The 17,072-nt window shown below is 56.0% G+C and overlaps 1 protein-coding gene across 2 annotated transcripts in view; it reads right to left on the bottom strand.

The window, feature by feature from the left end:
- Positions 1-13,269: 13,269 nt before the first annotated feature.
- ZFAT (zinc finger and AT-hook domain containing) overlaps positions 13,270-17,072 on the bottom strand; it is a 330,215-nt gene continuing 326,412 nt past the window's right edge. For both annotated transcript variants that reach the window (XM_062187952.1, XM_062187951.1), the window contains one exon: positions 13,270-14,085. In XM_062187952.1, the coding sequence (XP_062043936.1) occupies positions 13,846-14,085 (240 nt within the window). In that variant the 3' untranslated portion in view covers positions 13,270-13,845. The remainder of the gene's footprint in view (positions 14,086-17,072) is intronic.

Here is a 17,072-nt window from a genome sequence, read left to right as displayed (position 1 = left end):
AATAAATAAATAAGTCTTTAAAAAAAGTCATATACAAACATCACATAGATAATGTAAACCTGTTCCATATAACAAATGTTTATACTGATATCAATACATCGGAAATAAATTGACCCAAAATGCAAACTGTAGAATTATCTGGGAGTGCCTATTTTCTTCTCTGTTGTTCCCTCTATTTTCCAAACCTCATACAATTGACAGTAGGCACAGGTTCATGTACATGGGCTCCGAGGCTGGACAGCCCAGATCCCCCCTTGCCCATGACCTACTCTGATCCATGCACCTCTCCTTCCTGTTCTGTAAGTCGGGGGTTATCATAACCCTGCTTATCACACCCTGCCACACAGGAAGACCTGAGTGAATGACAGCTCTCACCACGGGCCTGCACTGCTCTCAGAAATCACGGAGTGCAGAGCGTTTTTACAGCAATAATTAAGAAATAATTCAGAAGTCAGGGTTGAGAGGAGGAGAATTAAACCTTGCTCTAATCTTCAAAGCGTTGGCATCTGAGGCTGCATTTGGAACGTTTCAAAGCTTCCTGGAATCTGTCTTCATTCAGTGGCCAGGCACTGGGGAGAGGCGATAAACAGGCCTGCAGCGAGAGCATCAGTGCACGTGTCATCCCGTGGGGGGACGCCCCTCAGAGCGAGCGGGCTTCTCCTTTGCTGCCACGAGTGTGTGCTGCGTGTGTGGGTACGGGGGGGAGAGTGTGTTTTGTGTCTGTGTGGTGTACGGGGGCTATGTGGGGTGTGTGTGTGTGTGTGCTGCGTGTGTGGGTACGGGGGGAGAGTGTGTTTTGTGTCTGTGTGGTGTACGGGGGCTATGTGGGGTGTGTGTGTGTGTGTGTGCTGCATGTGTGGGTACGGGGGGGGAGAGTGTGTTTTGTGTCTGTGTGGTGTACGGGGGCTATGTGGGGGGTGTGTGTGCTGTGTGTGTGGGGGTACGGGGAGGGGAGAGTGTGTTTTGTGTCTGTGTGGTGTACGGGGGCTATGTGGGGTGTGTGTGTGTGTGTGTGTGTGTGTGGGTACGGGGGGGAGAGTGTGTTTTGTGTTTGTGTGGTGTACGGGGGCTATGTGGGGGGTGTGTGTGCTGTGTGTGTGGGGGTACGGGGAGGGGAGAGTATGTTTTGTGTCTGTGTGGTGTACGGGGGCTATGTGGGGTGTGTGTGTGTGCTGCGTGTGTGGGTACGGGGGGGAGAGTGTGTTTTGTGTCTGTGTGGTGTACGGGGGCTATGTGGGGTGTGTGTGTGTGCTGCGTGTGTGGGTACGGGGGGGAGAGTATGTTTTGTGTCTGTGTGGTGTACGAGGGCTATGTGGGGTATGTGTATGTGTGGGGGTACATGGGAGGAGAGTATATTTTGTGTCTGTGTGGTGTACGGGGGCTATGTGGGGTACGTGTGTGTGTGTGTGTGTGTATTCTGGGCACGGTGTGGGGCTGTCACACATTTTTGTGTGTGGTGCATGGCATTAGTAGTGGGCAGTGCACGTGGTGTGTGTGAGATCAGGGTGAATGCTTGAGTCAGGGAGTGTGCAGTGTGTGGCATGGGGTGTGTAAGGCCACGGGTTTCCAATTCCGGCCCCCGCTGATGCAGTGGACACAACATCTCTGCTTCCTTCTTTAGCATCAGCCTGAATGTTGTGCCACATGTATGTGGGCTGGACACTGGCGAGCCAGGGTGCAGAGGTCAGGTGGAAGTCATGGCACCCATTGCACGGGGGTAGCTCCAGAGACACGAGGCCTGCACTGGCCACTCAGGAGGCTGGGCTGAGCTGGGCCCCGCCCATGGACTGGAGCCCCAGGGCCTCGCCAGCTGTGTCTGACCCTTCCTCTCCACTGCTCCGATCCTGTGCTCCGACACCGGTGCTCGGCCGCACTGCTGCTTCTGGATCTTCCTCCAGGCCTGGCCGCCACCGCCTGGCACACAGGGTGTGGTAGGAAAGAGGGCAAGACCCAGCCCAGCTGTGGGTGGTGTGACAGAAGGACACGGGCACCTGGAGCCTGTCCCTTCACCTGTGGGCGGGTTTTGAGGCTTAGGTGAGACCACACAATAAATGGCTTAGCTGTGTGCCTGTCATGTGGAGAACAGTGGGTAGACATGAGCTTCAAAGTCAACAGTTAAAGAACAAAGGCGTTGAGTAAGGGGATGCGACCACCCCTTCCTCCTGGCATTTGGGGCTCCCACTCTGGCATGGCTTTGAAACCCTGTGCCTGGGCCCTGCCCTTGTGACAGCCCTTAGCCAGCTGCAGGGGGGCGGGGCCTGGACAATCAGGGGTCTGCTCCTTCCAGGGAGACCCCAGCATCAGAGAGGATTGAAGCCAAGGAGGAGGACAAACCCTTTGCTTGGGATCTGTTACGGGGCTGATGCTGAGGGCGGATGGAGGGCTCAGGCCAGGCAGGGGAGCCCGGACTGTCACCTGACCCTGGAGCCTCTGTCACATTCATGGGCACAGGAGCAAGGTAGGGAAGCAGGATGGGCACCGATGGAGCTGTGTGGCCACGTGGATGGGAACACGGAGTGTCTGCCTGCTGACAATGGCAGAGGACCTTGCTGCGGGCCCAGGAAGCTCGTGGTGTAGGGCGAGAGGAGGGAATAACTGCTTTTCGCTTCTGTACTACGTAGCTTGCTCAGTAGCTAGGTACAAAGCACTCGGGGAGAGAGCCGATGTTCCTCCATGACAGGCTTCATCTCAGGTCAGAAAAGAGATAGGCCCAATTCTGTAAACCGAGGCTCAGTAAACAGTTCCTGGAATTTACGGCCCGTTGCTTCCCGCCACTTCCCTGTGTGATGTATAGCCCTTTAACATTTGAAATACACCAATTTGATGCACAGATTTAGGTAGTGGCCGTGTAGAGAATAAAGGAGTAGCCTACGTGTGTGGTGACGTGCGTACTTGTTTGTTAGAGAATGTACTGGGGCTAGGGGAGAGGGGGTCTCTGCCTCGACACCGCAGCACCGCTCCGCGTGTGGGTAAAGGCCCCAGCCGGCTGGAATTAATCCTCTGCTTCTTGCATCCGTGACTGCCATTCGTGTATCATTTGGGAATCAGGACACAACAGCGGCTGCTGTCCGCAGCAGCAGAGAATGCTCCCACATCCCAGGGAGCAGAAGGATTTTGATGTCCGACCACCCTGACCTCCTTCCCTAGCTGGGAAAGTTGACCAAGCCTCTCAGAGCCCCTGTCTACTGTCACATGGGGTCCACTTCGCAGGACAGCTCTGAGGAAGAATGAAATCCTTGGTAAGGTGCCTGGCACACAAGCACATGGTTCCTCCCAGGCCTTCTTAGCTCATGGCCACATGTGACCCGAGGACTTCTTGCATGACATGAGAAGTCCCAAGAAGTACCTCTTCTGGGTGAGTGGGGCTCTCGTGATGGCTGATGAGCCCCACTGTCAGCTTCCCAAGGAGTTCCAACACCTGCTACTATGGACACACACAGGGGCTTCAACAAGCAATGTATCACTGTCTCCCATGGGTCTGTGGACTCACTGGGCTCTGCTTCACAGTTCTTCTCTCTCAAGCCAGCGTGGCTAGAGGGCTCAAGCTCAAGAGACCCAGAGGCCTGACTAGGAAGGGCATCTAAGAAGGCTCTACACATGGCTGGCAGTGACGGGGGCTGGGGGCTCAGCTGGGTCACAGAGATGAGGGGAAGATGGAAAGAGTCAAAGTGGAGCAACCAAAAAAAGACAAAAACTTGCCAAACAAGTTTTTAAGACACTACACTTCAGGCAATGAAAGATGACTACCGACAGGCAAGAAACAAAGTGAGCCACCCGAGGTTATGGCCTTGACTTTCCAGACCACAGCAGAGAGGCTATAGGGGGCCCAGGCAGAACCCGACAGACTCCCTGCGCTGAGGTGGTGGAGCTGAGAGCGCAGGAGATTTCACAGGGCAGAGTCCCAGAGCATGGGACACTGCAGAGCAGGGGACCCAGAGATCTGCAGAGAGCCCCTCTGAGACACAGAAGACCCCAGAGGTGGCCACCTCCTAACCCCCAACATTGTGATTATGCAATCGACATGGCAAAGGGGCATTGAAGTTGCAGGTGGAATTAAGGTTTCTCATCTTAAAGACACCTGCATCCTACGTCAGAAGGCCTGAGTTCGAGTTTGGCTCTGCTCCTGATTCAAGCTTCCTGCTAACGCACATCCTGGGGGTCAGCAAATGACAGTTCAAGTAGATGAGCTTCTGCCACCCATGCGGAAGACCCGGACTGAGTTCTTGGCTCCCAGCTTTGGCCCCTCGCCTGGCCTGGAGCTATCGTGTTTGGGGAGTGAACTAGCAGATGGGTCCTCCTTTGCTCACTCTCTTTCTCCTTCTTAAATGAGATAAAGTATTTTTAACGGCTGACCACAGACTGACCCGAGAACAGGGGGATCATCTTGTTTCTCTAGGTTGGAGATGAGAGGAAGGAGAAGAGGCTGGAAGTATGAGGGGTCCCCAACGCCCCACAGGTCAGGGAAGGGGCCAGGAGGGGATGTGGGAGGCTTGAAGCAGGGAATGGCCTGCAGTTTACAGCCCAACAGGGAATGAGGATCTCACAGAACAGAACTATGCTAAGAACCAAGTGAGCAGGAAATGAGTTCTCCCCCAGAGCCTGCAGAAGGCCACACAGGATGCCAACACCTTGCTCTCAGCCTGGGGACACACGAGTTTCTGCAGAACCACAAGAAAATAAACTCGTGCTGTGTGTAAGAAAATGTCTGGTGGTCCATTTTCAACATAGAATGAAAAACTACCCTTGGCCGACTTGCAGATGTAGCAAAACTCACTAGGTAAACAGGATGTTAGGGAGTAGCCAACTCACAAGAGGAAATTTAAGACACAGAGAAAGGGGGAGCAAGGTAACTGTAACTTAGGCAGTGTCCGGGAAGATTGGGCACCGGTAGTACTCAGCCAGTGAGGAACTGGGGCAGGGCCCTGCATGCTAGGATACACACTGTCTGCTGTAATTGCTCCAGGTGTGCCTGCTCATCAGACACTCCATCTTTCAAGACCAACGATAAAGTCTCACTTTCACTGCACTTCCTGAGTGACAGCCCAGCTACTGAGTGGCCAGATGAGGATACTTCCCACATATGTAAGTCACTAAATTGGTGCTCATTTGTTATGACAGCAACAGAAAACTAACAACCCTCCCACCAAATATTCTGCAGGGTTTGATCAGCCCACCCATGTGAGGAAGCCACCTTCTAGCTGGATGGCCCAGCTGGAAGGTTAACAGGACATGGTGCCCACCGATGGCCCCGAGTCTGCCTTGTGTACTGACAGGTGGCAGAGCCAATGGGAGGCAGAGACAGTTTCCTTATCAGGCTTAGCTGCTGAGTCATGAGTGGCCCTAGACAAGACTCCATCTCCCTGGTATCCATTCCTTCCTGTGGGACACGTGGGCTCTGTCTGGGAGAGTCCAAAGGCCCCTCCCAACCACAGTGATGTTTTCCAAGTCACCAACACAGAGCACCAGTCTGTCCTTGGACCACTGCTTTTCACTCACTGCTTTTCTTGGTGGGGAAAGAACTGGAATTCATGGACGCAACAGGTTAGACTCTGCAGCAATGCCGAGAAGTAGCACTGGGCCTAGGGGCCTGCTGCAGAGTGGACCTGAAGTTCAAGGCCATCCAACGGAGAGACCCCATTGCTCATAGGAGTTAAAAGGGGGAACCATGTGATACATATGCCACAATAGGAGAGGCATTCTGCACAAGACGTGCAATGGGTTTTAAAGAATGTGGCAGATCCAAACACACAATGCAGAAAGTTTTCCAGGCTCTAAGAGACATGGATGTGGAAGAGCAGGTTGCTGAGCAACGCAGAGTGATACTGCTTATGTCTGAGAAAGATGACAGACAGAAAGATTATGTGTGTGTGATCGGATATAGAAAACATGTAGGCATCAAAACGCACTGAGAAGAGCTCTGTTTGCCACACAGTGATCCTGTCAAACCTAAGTCGGCTCATGCCATTCCTCACTTCCGGGCCTCTGCCACAGCCTGGCTCAGGCTCACGGAGAAGCAAACAGGTCTGCCTTGGCCAGCAGGGTCCCCTCTGATCTCGCCAGCTCTTCCCGGACACTCTGCTCGTCCTCTCCCTTGGTGGCTGCAGAGACACTGCCTCCTGCCAAACCATGACCAGGCCTGCGAGTCTCTGCCCACTCAGTACCTACACCTGCTCTGCCCCAGCTGACAGCCCTGCCCCGGGCCTGCCCACGCCCTCACGCCAGGCAGATTCTGCCAGTCGGCCCCTGGGAAGCTGTCCAGCACCCAAGGAAGCCATTCCTGATCCTCCAGGCCAGGGTGAGCCCCCTGCTCGGTGCCCCTACAGCCCTTGGAAATACCCTCATTCTCACCTGTTCCTGTCATGCCCCAGGGATCTGTCTGTCCTGCCAGCTGGGACTGGGTGGAGGCTGGGATGGAGCTGTGCCCAGGTCTAGGGGCAGAAAGGGTTCTTAGTGAATACTGGGTACGGATGGAATGCGCCAGTCTCCATGAGGAAGCAGAACATTCCATCTGGGGAGGCTGACAGTGCAGCTCGCCCGCAGGAAGCTATCACTACTCCAGAAGTGTCTTGGCCACTGGGGAGGGTCTCAGGAAAGGGGTGCACCCTCCTGGCGTTAACTAAATCACAATTCACATTCTGCTCTGATGTGGGGTGGGGTGGGCTGGAGGAATGCAGCTCATAGTTAGTGACATGGAGTCTGAATTTTAGGGGGACACATCCCTGTCCCTGCCTCTCCAGGAGGGGCAGGTGGATGAACAGGACCCTCATTCCTGGCCCAGCTGGAGGGCAGGAATTGTCTGCAAGCTCCAGAAAGATCGTCCAGCTAGCTTAGTTCAGAGTAGCCCATGCTGGGAACGCCCACCAGCTGCTGCTGCAGCAGTGACCAGCAGGTGTCTCAGAGTGAGGACCGGGAAGGAGACCCGGTCGGGGTGGCCGCTGTGCGGAGGAAGACTCCACCTCGGGAGGGCTTCCTGGGGACTCGGAGCAGAGCAGTGTCTGGGCTTCAACAGCACCCTGATGCAATCCTTTGATGCTCCTAATTTCTCGGCCATTTAATTACAGGCTCTTCCCCCTACAGGTATGCCTCATTCTCCTCTGAGCACCGTCACAAGGATTAGTAGCCACTAAAGCTGCTCGACTGGGAACACTGGAACAGAAAGGAGCCAACAGCAGAGGGCCACAGCCCAGCCCCCTCCCTAGGGCAGGGGTCAGAGGCCCAGAGACAAGGAGAGGCAGCTTCAGGGCCACCGAGGCATCGGAGGCAGAAGCAGTCCAGAGCAGCTCCCCCGGCTCCGTTTCTCTTCTGTCTCCATCAGCGACCCTCCTCCCTTCCTCTCAGAAATGGCCTGGCATTTCTCAAAATGAAATCTGATTACCGGTGTGAAGGTGCCTGGTGGCTGGAAACCAAAACACAAACACCTGTGCAGGTTCTGAGCGTCTGGCCCTGTAGGGTCGAGCACTGAAGGCAGGTGGGGCAAATCTACCACACCACCTACATTTGCTAAGTTCACTGGACCACAACACCCTGCCTCATTAGCATACAGTCTGCAGCTGCTTCCGCGCTGTCACGCCAGAGCTGACGTGCAGTGATGGAGATCGCACAGCCCACAAGACCTAAAATAGCTGCTCCTACAGGGCTGCAGAAGCCCACAGCTCCATTAGGATTCCTTCAAGGTCTAGAAGAAGCAAACTGCTGTCTTACAGTGGACAGAGCAGTAATGTCTACCAGATACTGAGACCACAGTGAACTCTGCAATGCCAATGGTACTGGCTGACAAGGCTTAGATTTTCCCACAGCTGATCCCTCCATCAACCCTACAGATTGGGGTGGACATCCCACTTGTGGATGAGATAACGAGGCTTGGGGAGGCTGAGGAAGTTGCCAGAAACCATGCAGCTCAAGAGCTGTGCCCTGGAGTTGCCCCGATGCAGGCTCCTCCTTCCCAGGCGTGGTCCAGGGCTAATGCCAGCCCACAGTGAGTGACAGTTGGGCGGGGACCTCAGAGACCCTCCAACTCCAAGCTCTGGCAGAGACACGGAGGCCCAGACAATGGAAGAGACTCCATGGCAGAGATGGGGAAAGGCCTCAAGGCTCCTTTCCCTCACAACACTCCATCCCCCCACCAGGCTGGCCTCAGTGGCAGGTGCTCTGAGTCGGTGAGCTGCTAGGCAGGTAACACATCTTACCTTCGTCTGTGTGACAGCCACGGACACATCCATATCTCCACTTTTTTTTTGAAGGCACTGGGGCTCAGGAATCTAAAGAGCTGTGTCCCGGGTCCCACAGCTAGGAGAGGTGAGGTGTGGATGAAGATTCTTCTGAGCCCAAAGCCAGGGTGAGCTGGAGCTGTCACAGGAGCGGAGAAAACCACCTACTCCCACTGCTCAGGACAGCCCACCAGCCCTCCGCACCTGCTGCCTGCCGGCACCAACCTGGGGTACTGGCTGGGCATCCTAGCGCCCCCTGCTGGTGCATCATCACCTTGGCGAGCTCCATTCCCATTTGAACCTACTGTGGGCCCACATTCACCCCCCACAGAAGTCCTGCACCTGCAGCTGACATAGGTTCCACCTGCTTCAGCACGAAGGCGATGAGGAGCAGGTGGTGGAGGGAGAGCTGGAAAAAGGGATTTGAGGCCAGGCTTGCGTGCATCCAAATCTCAGCCTGGGTTTCATTCCCAGCACATGGAAGTGTTCCCTTTAAAGCAAAGTAACTGGCCAGAACCTTGATTTCTAGAGGGATGATGTCACCGGCACTCAGCAAATGCTCACTGGCGTGGTCACCCTGCAATGCACAGGGAGGAAAAGGAAGCACCCACAGCTCCAACGACCTGCCCCAAGATCCTAAGCTCGAGGTCCAGGAATCCCTGGCAGGTGCACTGAAGTTCTGTGTGTGCGATGCTTTCCCAAGGAGCACGTCTGTGGCTTTGCTCAGAATCCCAAAAGGCTCAGACACCTACAAAGCTAAGAACCACTGCTCGGGAGGTCTGAGGCTCCTGTCTGGGGGACCCTCCTCCCCTCCCTCTGCCCTCAGCCTGCAACATTCTCCCCACCACAGCCCCTCGCATACTCTGACATCTGGGTTTTACTTGGAGGTCCGTGCCCACACACGCTCCATCTCTTGCCCCATCTAGAGTCCAAGATGCGGGAGCGCACAGCAGACCACCGTTCAGCAGAACAAAACGGGAAAGCAGCGTGCACACCGGGCCCTTCCTTCTCTCTGCCTGGCCTCGGACGTCAGCGATGCAGGAGGTGCCAGCAGAAGCTGAGGCCGAGACGATGCCCTTCACCCACCTGACACACACGACGGTTTGCAGGGCTTGTGAGAAACTTCCTTGGTTACACTGCGCTGGGCACATGCAACCCCAACCATGCAGAAACAGATGCGGCTGATTTAGGACAAGGGAGATGCTGAAGACGTCACGGGTGGTTTGGACACCTCCTGGGGTGGTAGGTCCTTGTAGCAGGAGTGCAATGCCACCAGCTGCCCTGTGTTGCCACTTAGCCTCTGCCAACATGTACCAGGTATCCCCCTGCTCAGCCTCCCCTTGACCCTAAGAGCTTGGTATCAACTTCCCCATGGTAAAGCCACAGGCAGGAAGCATGAGGACAGACGGGGTGGAGAGAGGAGGGAACAGAGGGCTCCAGGTTCACAAGTTTTGCAGGTGCTTGCACAGACAAGGCACCTCAGGATGGGTTCTAAGGTCTTAGGAGGGCCGGGGATACACTTCTGGCTCTGTGATGTCCAAGGCTAAGGGCTCTTTCCCTCGGCAGCCACTGGATGCCCAATGTCAGAACCACAGGGATCAGAACTGACTGCCCTGCCTCTTTCTTAGGGCTGTTCCCACGGTGAGCTCCAGTGGGAGGAGCCTGTCTTGGCAGTGAGAGGACCTGTAATGATCTGTTCCCAAGGGTCCCTCCTGCCTGGGTGGTGAAAGCAGCAGTAGCAAGGGCCAGAGTTGCCCCAGAGGCTGCAGCATCATGAACAAGGCCTTCCCAGGCCTGCGGCGGGGACTTCAGCCTTCTCAACACATGCTTCGCCAAGGAGCCGAGCAGGAGCATCGGGCACTGGTGGGCCCTGTGCCATCTGCTGAGCCCTCTCCCTTCCCATTCCCACAGAATCCTCAAGACCCTTCATCCCAGGTGTCCTAAAAAAACAAATCAAAGATTTATTTGAAAGGCAACGTTACAAAGAGAGGGAGAGGTAGAGAGAGAAAGCTCTCCCATTTGCTGGTTTAAATGACCACAATGGCTGGGGCTGGTCCACGCTGAAGCAGGAGCCAGGAACGCCTTCCATGTCTCCCACGTGTGTGGCAGGGGCCCAGGCATTTGGACTGTCTGCTGCTGCTTTCCCAAGTACATCATCAGGGAGATGGTTTGGAAGTGGGGCAGCTGGGTCTGGAACCAGCACTCATAAGGGACGTGGTCTCCACCTGCTGCATCTCAATGCCAGCCCCGAGCCCAGGCACCTTGTGCCCCATGGTCCCTGCTCTGCATTTGTGTCACACGCCAAGCAGCCATCCTAATAGCTGCAAACCAGCGACCTTTCGAGTCTCTCCTGGCATCTGGGGCTCCCGCCACCTAGGCTGCCATCCGTGCGTTCGAGGGGCTACAACAATACATGGAGTAAAAATGACAAGAGGCCTGAGAGGTGTGAGAAGCAGCCCTCCTGGACGCATGTGCTGGCCAGGAAACTGAGAGGCATCTTACTGAAGCTGCACATTTCGATCCGGGGTGCTGTTGACCTCCATTTTAGGGATGAGAAAACTGAGCTCAGACGATAACTCCAAGCTGGGATTCTGACCCATCATGGCACAGGTTCTGTGGCTCACTGCAGATCCACCAGGGTCCTCAACAGAGTGCTGGCTGATAGGGGACCAAGCCCCTGGACTGGATTATCAGTCACTTGGCTCCGTGTGACCTACAGACAGGTGAACACTCCACTCCAGCCTGCAGAACCCATCAGCTAATTGCCCTCTCCTCTCCGTCCCTGGACTGCACAGGACCCACACATTCATTGCAAACAGTTCCAGTAGTGGCTCCCTTACCAGCCTCTCTGCCCCATCACAACCCCGCCCAGGGCAGGGCTGCTGTCTGGGCCATCTCTCTGTGTCCCACACATCTGGTTCCGGGGACTCAGAGAAGAGATGCAGAGTGGGGGAGGCAGCAGGTGCCCCTGTCCCGAGCCTGGTTCCCCCAGAGGACTCTGGCCCAACATAGCCTCCTTCTGTCTGCACAGCCCTTTCTCTTCCCGTTTGCCTGCTCAGTGAGAGCAACAGACTAAGTCGTCCCTGCCTGCTTAGCCTGCAGGATGTGGGGCAACTTTTATCAACCAGAAACCCCCGAAGCCTTAAACTGCAGCACGAATGGCAGCAGTGACAGAATTTTCTAAGTCAAAGCCCAGTGTGTCTCAGTCACGACTAAGAGAAGAACTGAGTTGACTTGCAGATAATTTACTGAGGAAATGTTGTGATGCGTAGTAAATTCAGTCCCCCTCGGCATGGTTTTGTGGGTTTTTTTCCCTTTTGTTCCCCTCCAGCAAAGTATTAGTCTACTTAATTGATTCTCAAATACTTCCTGCTAGGCCTTACCACTGTGAGCAGGTGATGGACGCAAACCTGGAACTCATTCAAGGGCAAGACAGACGGACAGTTCATTCTGAAATTTTAAAAGGGGTGGAGGGGGAAAGCATGCAGAACCACATGGGTTTTATTTCCTCCGGCCCAGGAAGACAGAACCAAACAACAGGGGGAAAATCATCAGTGACAACAGCTAATGAATTTTAAATACTGATTACAACAAAAACTAATTTTCTAAATTAGCCCCACAGATACAGGTTAAAAACTGAATTGCTGCCTCCTCAGAAATGCAACACTGAGAGCAGCTCACACAGCTCAGCCACACTGGAAGGTCCTGTCCAGTCCAACCACCACCAAGAGCGGCCGAGCGGCTCCTGCACTCACACAAACCCCCCCAGAACTTGCCCAGCTATGGGGTTGTTCATCTACGCCCTGATGGGCACACCTGTCCCCTGCCCCACCTCCCCACCACCACCACGTGCTGACCTGAGAGCTGAACACAGAACCCACAGAGAGCTCCTTGCAGAGTTCCTGATGTGCATGGAGCCGTCCATGCCTTGTGCAAATATTATCCACCACTGTACTACATGGGGGAGGTGGTGTGCTTGCCCAAGTCCTGCTCCGGCCTCTACTCCTTATTCAAGGCCCGGCCTGTGTTAACAGCTGGGAGCTGGGACGTGAGGCCACACTACAGAGGCAGCGCCTGTCTGGGTGCCAGAGCTGCTGGCAGCCAAGCGGAAGGGTCACCTGTGGGAGGGACCAGGGGCTGACCCAGCAGCCCTCGGCTTCCTCCCCCCCACCCAGTGACCCAGGGATTCTTTAGCTGGTCCTGCATCATGCCTCTGGCCTCAGGCTGGCCCGGGGCCTCCTGTTCTGCTGGCTTGCCCTTGACATGGGTCCTGGGCACCTGCCCCACCCTCAGTCCCTGCTCCTCCTTCCTGGTGTTGGAGCTGACAGATGGAAGTGACAGGGTGGCACAGGAAATACAAACAGTACCAGAGCAAACAGGAGCCCGTGTCTGCACGCGGTCCCCAGACGCATCACTTTGTAACCTTAAGTGTCACCCAGGGCAGGATGCTCACCCATAGCAGGGTCCTGCACGAGCCACTGTCTTCTCCACTGTAAGAGGGAGGGTCAGGTGGCAGAGGGCACGATCCTTATGAGTGCTGATCTTGCCTGGGCTCAATTCCTGGTTCCACCACTTCCTGTGTGGCCCTGAACAAGTGAGTTAACCTCTCTGTGCCAGCATTCCCACATGAGGTCACTGGAAAGTGGCGTGCATGGAGAGAAGCAGCATGTCCTGTCCTCTGGGGGTCAGAGAGGGAGAAGATGGCCAGACCCTGGGTGCGCAGAGGTGCGGCGGGACCTGCCTCGATGGCCCCACCTCCAAATGCGTGGGATCCACCAGGAGCAGCAGCCTGGGGATCCTGGCCACACCACACCTGCCATGAGCATCGGTCTACTGCTCCTCAGATTCAAGAGGAGATGGGCAGCCACTCCTCCGCCGGCAGTGCATGGGGTGCTGGGTGCCAGGGGACAGCAAGTGAGACTGGTGACCGCAGAGCGAGCGCCACACCTTGGGGGGCATCACTGGCCGCAGTCCAAGCACGGGGCCTTGGAAAGGGGTCAGGGTTGGACCCAAGCATAACTCATCCCCCCAACTGAGGACGCTAGGACTCGGGCAGGCGGGAAAGGCTTTTATTCCATCCGCCTCACCTCCTTAGGATGGGAGGTGAGAAAAGTGCATTTCTCTTAGAAGCAGAATTCCGAGATGGTGAGCTGAGACCCTGTGACGGGGCTGAGCTGCGGTGACTTCACGTGACAACAGGAACCCCCGACTTGAGGAAGGAGGGACTCTGTCCACGGAGCCAGGGCGATCCCCGCCCCACCCAGCGGTGACTCCAGCACCATAAGGTCACTTCCTGTCATGGCTTCTCCTTTTGCCAGACTGCATAGTGGTCCCTGATGAAGTCTGGGCACCTGGGTGGGGCTAAGGGAAGTAGGGATGTGGAGACAGCCTGGGAGTCTCCATCTGGATCTTGAAGCAAGGGAAGAGGCGGGGCAGGTGATAGAAAAGTCTGTCCAGAAGCAGACGCTACGGGGCAAGGGCTGGGGACGGGGCTTCCTGGATTGCTGGTGATGCCGTCACGCTGCCCACCCCAAGGGGGATGTGGAGAGTCCCGTCTGGGCGGCCGGGCGGCGAGGGCAGAGAGCGCGCCGTTCTGGGAGCCAGGCCGGCGGCCGTGGCTGTGCAGTGGCGGTGTCCTCTACAGCTCCTGGGCCGGCTGCTCCACAGCCTGCTCCTCCACCGGCTGCACGGCCTCCTGCACGTAGACGATGAACTCCGAGGCCTCTCCACCCTGCGTGTACACGGTCACCGTCTCGATGCCCTCCACGTCATCGGAGGACACCACCAGGTGGTGCTGCTCGGCCAGCTCCACGGAGGCTTGCTGGAGGGTCTCCTGGATCATGACCGTGTGGTTGGAGCTGGGCTCCTCGTCGGTGACCTGGGGGAGGGCAAGAGAGAGGTCACCCAGGTCTCGTGTCCAGGTCCAGTGGTGACAGCCACAAGGGAAGAGAGCAAAATCAGACTCACAGGCGACAGAGCAAGTAGTACATGCCAGGAGCTCTGTCCACGCCGTGCGGAGTCCTCTGCCCAAGCTCATCTCACAGATGAAGAGCATGAGCCTCCATGACGCTAAGCAACATGGGTAAATGGTGTAGCCCAAGTTCAAACCCAAAGTCAAGCTCTTTGCTGGCCATCAAGCTGCCACCAGGAGGTGTGGGAGCTACCTAATGAATGGAGGCTGGAAGGCACTGTGGGCCCCCCGCCGCAGCAGCAGGGGGTGTTCGGGGAACCAGGTCTATGCACCCACGCTCCGGGAGGCCGGCTCTTGAAGGGGACAGACCGCGGGAGGCAGATTTTCCCGAGGTGCTGTCCATCAGCACTGATGCTTCCCCCTTCCTGAAGCAGCCTGCCTGTGAGAACGTGACGTCCCAGCGAGGGCAGAGGCCTAGCGAGCATCTGTGGGTGCAGAGCACCTGCTGACCTCACAGCCAGGCCTTTCTCCACAGCCCCAAGCTGACAGACTGCAGGCCAGGCCCCGTGCCAGCTCTTGCTAACCTCCCATGGTTCTGGGCTGGTTTTGATCTTGAGAAGAAGAATAAGATATGTGAAAGACTTAGGTGGAGCCTGGAGCTGCAAAACGGACTGGTGGATTAGAACACAGACACAGGAGGAGGGGAAAGGGGCTGGGCTGCTTAGCAGGGGGGCGAGAGTCCTCAGGTCGACGGAGGGGTGTCAGAGCCCGCGCACGTCCAGGGGGTGCCTGTGGCAGGGTGGAAGGAACGCGTGCCTTGTCCTGCACTAACTGACCCGTGGCTCCACCACGTATCAGCTGCAAGGCCTAGGTAAGCACCTTCCCTACCACCCTGTCTTCCCATTGTAAAACAGAGACCAGCTTGCTGACTTCAGAAGGCTGCTGGGGTTGGGGGCAGGACTGTGGCCCAGCAGGTGCACCTGGGAAGGCAGTAGATGTCCCAAGTGTTTGGACACCTGCACCAAAGTGGGAGACCCAGATGGAGTTCCAGGCACTGCCCTGGGTGTTGAAACCATTTGGGGAGAAACAGCAGATGGAAGATTTCTCGCTTTCTCTCTCCCCTTCTCTGTAACTCTGCCTCTCCAATAAATCTTTATTTAAACACAAAAAGGCTGCTGTGGGAATCACAGGAGATTCCGTTTGCAGAGTGGGTGCCTCATTGCATCCCTCCTTTCAATCTCTTTATGCATCCAGGACACTTTTCCTAAGCAGCTGCGACCTGGAAGGCATTGTGGCCCTCAATCATTCTCTCAGCAAACTTTCATCACTGCCAGCCACCATGAGACTGTGAGCCCGACGAGGGCACGCAACATGTTGTCTTGCTTTAGCTGCTTCCCTAGGGCCAAGCTCACGACCTGCCTGGCACACAACGGTTCTGTGTTGGCCGTGAGATGACCCACTAAGCACCCAACTCCACGACAGGCACTCACACGGCGGCATGGTGGAGAGTCACAGACACCCCTAGCAGCTCGGGGCCTGTGGAGCAGGCAGACATGGCAGGTGCAGAGCCACAGGTGCTCCGGGAGGATGGGCTCCAGGCAGATGGGAGGGAGCCGGGATTCCCAGACCTGGGGAGCGGCAGGTTTCCCAGGTAGCCTGAGCTCCCTCCCTGCTGGTGACTCAGACTGAGCCATCCATCTGTGATGGGCCACGATGCCAAGGGCCCCATCGGCTCAGAGCGTCGCACTCCAGCCCTGAGATCATCCCAACACCGGGAGCGGGAAGGCACGTGTCAACAGCTGGGTGGGCCGTGTTTAGTTCAGGAAGGCGGAACAGGCACCTCTGGGTGGGCTCTGGAGGCTCCCCTGTTGTGGACAAGGAGGAACTTTCTATGTGGACTGACGGGAGTCACATGATCTGTACAGCTACCAGGTGGAACCACTGATACATTAAACTGGACTTTCCTCCCTCCCTCTCTCCCTTCCTTCTTCCACTGTTTGTTTGTTTCACTTAATGGGGAAAATGTAGCATGAGCCCAGGCTTCAGAAGTAAGCGTTGATTTATTTTACTAGGAAAGACAATACCTGACAGGAGACTGGGCGATGGAACACGGGCACGAGCCTCAGCTATGTCAGGTTCTTGTTACCCTGCTTTCTTCCAAGGGACCAGTTCAGTCTCACACCCCGTACTGCCCCCACCCCCACCCCAGCTCACCTAAGACATAAAGAGGCCCAGCCTGCTTCTGCCACGTGTTCCATCACCCACCTCTGCGGATTTATTTTCTTGGAATAAATTCAGACTGGCTGCAAACTTGTACCCTACCTCTCTGTTCTGCACCCCTTTCTCTTACATTTGGTGCCCTGGGTGAGGAGGGGAGCAAAGGATCCGGCCTTTGGGTAAGAGCTGTGACTCCCTTCCCCCTTTTTCCGAACTCTCTCCTTCGGCTGATCGATTCCTGTGATGTGACGCTGGTTCCCTGCCCACCTCTTACTTAGTTCCCATCATCTTCACTTCCCTTTCAAGAGAGAGACGGTGGAAGTGCAGGACTGGGAAAACCTGGTAGATGACAGAGAGCCTCCCCCTGAATCTTCCACCCCCCCACCTCCCCGAGAAGCCGGCATCTCGGGAACACACAGCCTCCACTCACTCCATTCCCCCTTCTCGAGCGCCTCGTCTTCCTCTCACCAGCGGTAGGGGCAGTTGCCGCCTCTCCACCCTCTTCTCCCCTGAACCCTTTATTCTGCCCTCCCCAAGGAAGGAAAGCCTCCCTGCAGGCCCCCCCGCCCCACCGCTCTCTCCCTCATCCCACTCCCTCTGAGACTGACCCTTTGCCCTACGCGCCACAGGCATGGGTCTCTGTGATCCTGAGTCCAGAGACCATCCTCAGCAGGTGCAGCAGCAGGTGAAAGTGGCTTAGGTGCCACACGTCCCAGAACAGTTAGATTATTGTCCCT

Source organism: Lepus europaeus, chromosome 4 (assembly GCF_033115175.1).
Source record: "Lepus europaeus isolate LE1 chromosome 4, mLepTim1.pri, whole genome shotgun sequence".
Taxonomy (NCBI): domain Eukaryota; kingdom Metazoa; phylum Chordata; class Mammalia; order Lagomorpha; family Leporidae; genus Lepus; species Lepus europaeus.
Note: the sequence above shows the minus strand (reverse complement) of the source record. Positions and strands in the feature narration are given on the sequence as shown.